General features: G+C 48.7%; 1 protein-coding gene and 1 long non-coding RNA gene across 2 annotated transcripts; both read right to left on the bottom strand.

Moving 5' to 3' along the window:
• Nucleotides 1-834: 834 nt before the first annotated feature.
• LOC144370616 (uncharacterized) lies at nt 835-4,138 on the bottom strand. Its single transcript, XR_013430523.1, has 3 exons — nt 4,064-4,138; nt 2,957-3,087; nt 835-1,535 (listed from the first exon to the last, which is right to left on the bottom strand). It is a non-coding gene; the product is annotated as an uncharacterized LOC144370616 (long non-coding RNA).
• A 2,254-nt stretch (nt 4,139-6,392) lies between these two features.
• LOC144370531 (uncharacterized) lies at nt 6,393-7,701 on the bottom strand. The gene is made up of 3 exons (XM_078031336.1): nt 7,315-7,701; nt 6,867-7,239; nt 6,393-6,740 (listed from the first exon to the last, which is right to left on the bottom strand). Exons 1-3 carry the CDS (start codon nt 7,699-7,701, stop codon nt 6,727-6,729), a joined length of 774 nt encoding a protein of 257 aa, XP_077887462.1. The 3' UTR covers nt 6,393-6,726.
• Nucleotides 7,702-8,940: the final 1,239 nt, after the last annotated feature.

Below are 8,940 nucleotides of genomic sequence, written 5' to 3'. Positions count from 1 at the left end.
TAGACGCCCAACAGTTCAGAGGGCCTCTGTTCATCCTTGATCCCTTGGAGGAAGTAAACCAACCCCCCCAAAAAAAACAAATAAAAGGTCTCTTCTCCCAATTCTCTCTTTCACTGTTTCTAGCCTTCCATCACAATACCACTGTTACTCTCATGGAAAAGCAGAGGAAGCAGAGGAGGAGAGGAAGCCTGTTTTCAGGCTACATCACCACACTGTGGGGAGCAGGGATAAAGCATGAGAGAGGCAGCTTCAAGCCTGACATTTCAGTATAGAGATAACAGGGTAAAAATAAACTCCCAAGTTCTGCACCTGGCACTTGCTTCTCTGCTTCACAGTTCTTATCTCTCTCTGCTTTGGGGACAGAAATATTCTTTCGAGGTCACCACTTGGCCTTCTTCATCTCAGCCCTGGGAAGAGAGGAGGAGGTGTGGGTCATTGTCTCCCATCTGTACACACCTGCCAATTCATCTCTGGGAAGTCAAGTGACACCCCCCTTCCTGCAGCCCCTCTTCTTATTTTTCAAATCACCTTCCATAAGATGCTCCAACCACATGGTGGGTTAGAAAGCCTGCGCTGAGGTCTCCTCCTTCTAGAGGGTATCAGAAAGATGAAATAGCTCACCATGGAAAACAGGCCCAACGAGTGGTACCGCCAGGACGTGGTGTTGGGCATGGTTTTGTTCCTGAGGTTCTTCAGCTCTTCCTGCGCTTCGTGAAGCATCACCATGCACTCTGCTTACTTGTCCTCCAGCTCACACATTTACAGAAGACCAGGAAAGATGCAGAGGGTCAGGACCTCATGAGTAGTTGGGTGCATGCCCCCCACAAGAGCCAGAATCAGGCATGCAATCTAACCAGGCCTCCAGTGTGGAACAGCTGCCCTGCTGGCCAAATAGCAAAAACTCTCAAGATTGGTTTTTCTTTAACTTTTACTCAGAGTGAGTCTACAGTCTCAAAAATCTCCTAAAATACCAACAATGAGCAATGCAGATAAAACAACCTTAAATGAACAGAAATGCAAAACAGCACACTCTGCTTCAAGGCATATCCTTGAACAGGCTCCTCTCAAGCCATATGTTGCATGGTTTACACTGGTGAGCATTTACAGAGGCAAGATTTAGCAGGTGCCAGGCCCTGGGCTGGTGTGGAGCATGTTCTCCCTGTGCTCACAACCAGCAACAGGGGCAGCAGGCACAGAACCGAGGTGAAAGCAATATTAAATTCAATATAAAAACAGTTGTTCCTCAGCAACTTAGCGAGATCCTGTCTCAAAGTGAAAAGTAAAAAGGGCTGGGGATGTGGCTCAGTGGTTAAGCACTTCTGGGTTCAACCCCTAGTACAAACAACAACACCAACAATAAAAACAGTTGCTACCATGGACATGAACAAAGCCTGTCAAGGGAATATGCTCTATCTTCACTGGAACCAAAAGCCCTCAAGAGGTAAGGGAGACACACCCACCTCAGCCGTGAACTGCTGCTGGGCATCCTTGGCAGCTCCCAGGTGTTGGACGAGTTCCTCATTTTCCACTGCACACTAAAACACAGCAAAGACACGTAAGTAGACACCAGATAAGCCCAACTCTTCCCCTCATTACCTGATCCATTAGGACCCCATCCCCTTTCTACAATGAAAAGTGTTATCTCAAATTGGAATAAAATTTTGTCTTATATAATTTTGAAGGTCTTACAGTCCAATTTCCACTCAATACCGCCAATGTAAAGGCTGCTTTCTAGAAGCCAGTCTCTCTCCTTCCTTTCATCTTTCTTCTTTTTCTCTCTCTGCTTCTTTCTTCCCCCTTTTCATTTTTCCAAAATTATTTAGCCTCTCACAGCAAAGGTTTCATATGGGAAACAAAACTGCATTTTGCCATTTCACTTAATCCTCAAGGGGCTACTTCTACTGCACAACATACTTGGTGCACTGAGTTGAAACAAATACTAGGCAGTTGATTAAATTAAAGTTCAGAACTTCACATCAACAGCAACTTTTTATTTTATTTTATTTTCTAAATAATGTCCTCCCATGGGATTTCTCATTGGCCAGAACTACCACAAGGACAGTCATAACTGCATTGTAAATTATCTTAGTTGAGCTCATTAAAAAATAAGAATTAAAATCCATTTAATTACAATAACAAATAATGTCTACAATAGTCCACCCTTTGACTACCCAACATCATATGTATAACTCTTCATGACCACACAGTGAACCCCAATCTTACCCCCAAAGCTCATCAAAGTACTGAATCTACCTCAAAGTGGAGACCTCTGGATGAAGAGCACTGTGCCTCATCAGGTCTCAATTTGGATTCTGGGGAACTGGTAACTTAGACACTTTCAAATACATGCCCTGAGCACATCATATAGAAGTGTTGAGACATAATAATACCACCTCCCATTAAGAAAAGAAGAGGAAGGAAAACATAGAGTGGCAGAAGTAGAAGAAAGTAGAATTTGGCAGAAAGAGAAAAATTTCTTATTTTGTAAGTACAGTAACTCTCATTACCCTGGCCTCTGGCCTCTGGCGGAATGTTACTTCTCTAACTAATTAGTATGGCCACATCTAGGAATGTCACACTGAGAGGAGGATGTACTCATGGAAGGCTGCTCCACTCTAGTAACCCAATTCCTGCTGATGTAAATTTGAGTGCTGGGATTGGATTGAGGACTGAACAACCACAGGCTATTGTCAAGTATAATTACTGTGGCCAGTATATTAGCTTTTAATGAATTCCTGCAGCACCTTTTTTGATGAATTCTATTAATCTGTAGATTATTCTCAGGAGGTAAGAGGTTATGAAAAGACCCTTTGCCAACTCAGGGCCACAAGACATTTTATTACTGAATCTACTAAGCTTGTTCTCCAAAGGGGCAACACACACTCTTCTAGAGTAATGGCCCCTTCCCATCTTGGCACAACCACTGTGGTGTTAGCCAGAGTGACAGAAGCCTTACAGCTTTTGCCTTTTTCTGCAAGTCGACGATCTGTGACAGCAGGTGAGTGATCTCCTCTTGCTGGCGGGCAGCATTTTCAGTCTTCTTGGCCAGCTCCTCTGAGATGCTGGCAATCTGCACGTTGGCATCCCCTTTGACAAAGAAATGACAAAGAGTAAGAGAGAAAACTACACACACAGAACAGAGAGAGTAGTTTCCTGGTGGTTCACACATGAAAACCCATCTTTATGGGAAGGAGTACATAGGGTACAGAATGAAGGGATGCATAGTGACTATGTTCTTCCATGGTGAAGCAAAGTGGCTTCTCAGGACTCAGTCAGTCATGAGAAGGAACATGATCTTCCCATGGGCTGTCATCCTGGGCTCGGTGCAAGGGCCTAACCCCACTTATCAAGTCTGTCTCCTTAGAGCCAATCAGGCAGGCACTAGGAGTGAGCCAGGAGGAGACACCCCAAACATGGTGCATCTGGCCAAATATCAACATTCCACACATGAATGGATCCATGTCACCAACAGGAAGCCCTGCTACATGCACCTTGTTCTAGAAATCCCAGTTGCTGATGCACACTACAATTCTTTTTTGTTTTCATTCCTATTCAGACATAACCCATTTTATAAGACTTAAACATGGGGTGTGGTTCATTTGCTTAGTATTTTGATGAAATGCAAAAGATTCTATTTGCCCTTTTATCTTACCTTGCAAACTTACAATAGAGAAAATGGTAGGGGAGTACTTATTTGCAAAACTGAGAACTCAGGCCTCAATTTTCATAAATCAAATCACTAAAAAGCAGTTTTCTTCACATTCTCAAGCCAGATTTCTGTATCTGAGCCTAACTTTGGCATTTAATAATTCTAATATTCCAGCAGAAAGTCAAAATTAAATATCCCTCTCAGAAGAAACTGAGATAATATATGGTTAATGGCCTGGAACCCAATTCACAAATGGGGAGGGGGTGCCATACAAGGTCAGGTCTCACTGATTTCAGGCTGGCAGGGAGCCTGTTCTTCATCAGGATGATACAAAGCCACTGGGTCATGACAATGGGAGATACAAAGAAGTAGAAGCTGGGGTGGGGGTTGGGAGCGAGTGTGCAGGGGACATACTCAGCTCCTTCACACAGTCGTTGACCAGCTGCTGCTCCTTCTCTTCATAGGTGATGGTTTCTGTCTTTAGCTGGCAGGCCTGTAGGAAAGGCTCAGGTCAGGGCCCAGCACTCACCCTGCACTGTGACTTGCCATGCCCGTGAGGGCGAGGCATGGAGCAGGGGCAAACCCGAGTCTGGGAACTGCTGGTCAGTATCTCTTCACCTGTCTTTAGTTAGGCCCTCAAGTACAAAACATTTCCTACTTAGTTAAGGGGACACTCTCAAAGCAGAAAATTGAAAAACACACACCACTAGATGGCGCTACACAAAGCCAGCACCCAAAGGCCACACAGCAAGCTCTGTAAGATTCTGCAGGAGGGTCTGCCTGTTTATTTGTCTGTCCAGCTCATAGATATAGACACTGCTGTGGCTCTCACAGTGCCTAAGACCCTGCCCTGCCTATGGCAGGCATTCTAAGGAAAACCACAGGACTAGGGCTGTAGCTCAGAAGTAGAGTGGTTGCCTAACATGTATAAAGCCCTGGGTCCAATCTCCAGTACCATTAAAAAAAGAAAAGCCAGGTGTGGAGATCCTAAGGACAAGGATAAGCACACATCATATGAAGCTAATGTACACTCTATCACTACTCTGTGCCAGGCACTGAACTATGAGGTTCTGAGTTGGAGTTAAACCTGCTGCGTTCAGAATATGGCCCAATATAGAAAATTTAGAGACCCAAAAGCCATCCCAGGACCCTGGTCAACTTCCTCCAGCAAGAGATCTGAAGGCCCAATGAAAATGATGCAGTTTGAGAAAAGGTGTCTCAGAGCCCTCTGATCCTGGCCGTGGAGAGATAGATACTACATTTCTGAGAACAAAGGCAGGACAGTGAGAATCTATAGATGGGATCAGATTCCCTCACTGACTTTAGGTAAGATTCTGACAGAGGGTGGGATTGCTGGGGACTCAGAACTGGGGCATCTCCCAAGGGCTGGAAAGGCAGTGCTAGACTCAGAATGGGAAACGGCTCAATGAAGCTGTAGCCCTCCTCCCCAAATATCCATCAACCCACCCCCAGTTTTTTAGATGAAGAAGTTAATATTTTTTCAATTTCAAGTCAAATGTGATTCAAATTTACTTTCTGGAAAATTCCTAGCTGATTCCTCCCTTCAAACAAACCCCCTTCTCTAAGCCCTTTCTATATAGAAATTCTAAAACTATTGCTGTTTCTTTGCTTTAAACCCTTCAGTGATTCACATTACACCAGGATTAGAGTACAAACCTCTAACATGGCCAGCAAGTTCTTGCATGATCTGGCTCTCCCCTCCCTCATGACTTCATCACACACCTCTCTTTCACTACAATTCCAGCCACACTGGCCTTCTTTCATTTCTTCCAAAAGAAGCTGACTCTTTCCTACCTCAGGGCCTTTGCATGGGCTGTTCCCATGTTTTCAAACATCATTTCCCAAACTCTTTGCTTAGGTAGCTCCTTATGCTGTAGGTATCATCAGCTCAACCATAATTTTCCATAGAGGTCATTTTTTTTTCTTCACAGAACTTATTCTATCTCTCAGCACCCATCACGGTGCTAGCTAGCATATACAAGAGTCAAGAATTATTTGCTCAATGAATGAATATCACAGTTGCCAAAGGTATCACCATTAGCCTTAAATCAAACTATTATGGTCATTCATATAACCATTTTTGATTCATGGGAGATCTCTAAAGGTCAGTATCTTCTGCATTCATTAATACAATTATTTTTATTTTCCTTTTGGTTCTTTACACATTTAGCCTATAGCTTCTAAAGCTGTAGTCTTTAGGCTCTTAGCAGTTCTTTTACATTAAAGGTGACTTTTAGCAAAATTCTAACTTAAAAAAATGTCACTAAGCATTAGCTGATTGGTTTACAGTTGGTAATAAATACTGATTAGTGTAAATATAAGATCCAGAAGAGACTTAGTGGTCATTTATTTACCCCTGGTATCCCAATGGAGAGATCATACTGGCCGCAGATTACAGAGGGCAGCCTTGGCATACTGAACGATGGACGCTTTAGTTCTAGATTCTGCAATGCCTCTGACTGGTTTTCCAAGAATCTTGTTTCTCTCCCAAAGAATTCAACCCTTGGAATAGCACCAGATTGTGCTAGAACTTCCTGAACATTAACCATTTAAAATCCCCTGGCGTTTCGCTATCAGCCTAAAGAGCATATCCCTAGATTTAATATCCCTGTCCCCTGTCTTTGCATCTTGGCACCTGTGACTGTGACACAACAGTATAAAAAAAAGATTTTGAGCATTGCGTTGTTACAGGTGAAAAAGAATGCTCAAACGTGAAATAAAATACAACGTTAAAAGGGAAAATATTTATTTTTGTTGTCTACAGCTCGAAAGCATTTTTTTTTTGAAAGCCAAATAGGGGCGGTCTGGAAAAAATGGGAGTAGGCAGATCCTGGTTGGGATTCGCAGCAATGTGGCCAGGCGCCTTTAACTCGGCATGACCTCGGTGTCCTGGGCCCAGCGCCCTGGCCCAGGCGGCACATCGCCCCCTCCTCCCCTCTAGCGCCACGCGCATTGTTGTCCTATAGCGATTGGTTGTTCGACCAGAAACAGCTGTGCAGAGCCGCGGGTGTGCAGGGGCTGTGCACCTGAGTGCATCCCGGGCGGCTGGCCGTGACTTAGGCCGGGGATCCTGGGGGAGAGAGAAGCAGCCGAGGCCACTGGCACTGCGTTTCCAGGCGGCGTCCGCCCGGGCCTGCGCGTCTGCCGCGGTCAGAGGAACTCGCGCTGGCGCCCTCTCCCTCTGGCTCTGGCTCACTTCGGGGTTGGCGCAGGTGGGCAAGGCAGGGCACCGCAGCTCTCCAGTTCCCACGAAGCCTCGCTTTCTCGGCCAGGGGGAGGGACCATCCTAAAAATATGTAAATATCCCAGCGCTGTCTTAGGCTGGGGGCGCCAGCCAAGGTCCCAGCGCCGCCTCCGGGTGTTTTACATGAAAATGAGAAGCCTGTCGGGATCGGCGGCGCTTGGTGATTAGCAGGAGCCCGGCGGCTGTCCTGCTTCCTGCCCTTCCACAGCCATTCTGCGTGCCCGCTTCTGAGCCGCGGTGCCAACCCGCGGGGTCCATCGGAGGGCTCGGCATCCTTGGCAGCCATGGCTCCCGTCGCGGCCTGGGCCAGTAAGTAGGAGCATGCCTGTGGAGGGGGGCACATGCGTGTCGCCGCCGCACACACCCACCCACCCACTCACCCACACCCACCCGCGCGCACACCACCCGGAGCCTCAGAAGGAGGAAGATTGACGAGGCGCCGCAGTCGCCGGGACAACTGGGCTCTTCCTGGATTCCGCAGGAGCCGGCCTGCTTTGCCGCAGCTGCTGTCTGCAGAGCCTGCCGCGATCCTTGTGCTCACACGCCCCCCCTTCAAACCACGGGAATGAGGACTGCCTCCCAGGAACTGCAGGGGAGGCCGAGCCAGCCGACGCCGGGGACTGCGGCCCGCACGGCTGATAGGCGGGCGGGGGGGGGACGGGACACGATTGGACACTGTCATCCCCACGCCTCGCGCTGAGCCGCCGGCGCGGTGGGGCTGCGGCTGCCCCTCCAGCTTCCCGGGAGCCGGATCCCGGGTCAGCCTCGGAGGCCAGGGCTTCCTCATTTGTTTGGGTCTTTTGTGCGGTGGCTCACAGTTGGCTAAGCACTCCTGCGCTGAATCGGGCCATTGTCTGCGCTCCCATTGATTTCACGCTGCAAGTCTCGGTGCCCGCACCCCGCCCGCCCCTTCCCCGCCTCCTCCTGGACAGGGAGCCTCCTAACGTGCCTTTCCCCCCAGGAATCTGGAAGCTATAAGCCGGGCGGATTGCAAATGAAGTGTAATGCATTGTGGAACGTGTGTAAAATCGGAGGTGTGGGAGGGTGTGGGGAGGGCCGGACCCGCAGCTGGCGGCGGGTAGACGCCGACGAGGAGGGGCTGGGAAAATGTGCGCAGAGTCTGCCCGGGTCGTGCCCGCCTTAGACGGATGAAGCAGCGCCCTGCGCCCCGGCGCTGAGGCCCCGAGGATCGGGGTAGCAGGTCGCCCTCCCCACCATGAAGAAGACCCAGAGCATAACATTTCGGGGAGCCTGGCCTAACTCGGATTTCTCGGACCGGCCTCGGACCACATGATGTCCCGCAGCGAGAAGGACTACCGCCTGCACAAGCGCTTCCCCGCGGCCTTCGCGCCCCAGGCTTCGCGGGGATACATGACATCAGGTTGGTAACCGCGTTTCTGCCCCTGGGCCGGGTTCGCGGGGCGTGCTCGGGTGCGCGGCCGCCGGGGTCCTTGGAGCAGAGGACCGGCGGTGATGGATGCGATAAGTTATGGGGAAAGCAGGGAAAAATTAGCTCACATCCACCATTTTGTACCTCCGCAAGATCCACAGCAGGCCCTCTCAATATGGGGTTTGGGAGCTATTAGGTAAAATCCGGGAGGGGGGACGAGCCGGGCGTTTTGGCTGCAGGGAGATAAATGACTGCAAGCTCCGGCGCTGCAGCCTCCTTGAGCTTTGTGAAAGAGCCTGCATCCAGTGTTGCCCGTAGGACCAGGCTGGCTTGCTCCTGCATTGTGGTCAGTTACCTTAGTGGGTATTTAAACAGCCCCCTTTTCTTAAAAGGGAACAGGTTCGATGCGCCGTTGTGGATGGTTCGAGTTGGGGGAGATCCCTGCATACATACATCCCAGGCTTCTCCGAACTGCACGCAGGGAACTATGTTGGAGTTCATTGAATGCATTCTGTGGGGTAATGGTGTGTATGCGGATTGAATACTCACATGATTCTGCGTGGATTTAACATATGTTGCTTTGAATTAGGTTGCATGGAAAGAATGGAGGCAGTATCGTGTATTTGCATGTCAGAC

The sequence above is a fragment of the Ictidomys tridecemlineatus genome, chromosome 14, assembly GCF_052094955.1.
Source record: "Ictidomys tridecemlineatus isolate mIctTri1 chromosome 14, mIctTri1.hap1, whole genome shotgun sequence".
Lineage (NCBI taxonomy): Eukaryota > Metazoa > Chordata > Mammalia > Rodentia > Sciuridae > Ictidomys > Ictidomys tridecemlineatus.
Note: the sequence above shows the minus strand (reverse complement) of the source record. Positions and strands in the feature narration are given on the sequence as shown.

Coding starts and splice junctions, on each gene's coding strand:
- LOC144370531 (XM_078031336.1), bottom strand. CDS start 7,701: ATGAGGAAGCCCTGGCCTCCGAGGCTGACCCGGGATCCGGCTCCCGGG. Junction 7,240..7,314: donor CTTCTGAGGCTCCGGGTGGT/GTGCGCGCGGGT, acceptor CCCCCTCCACAG/GCATGCTCCTACTTACTGGC.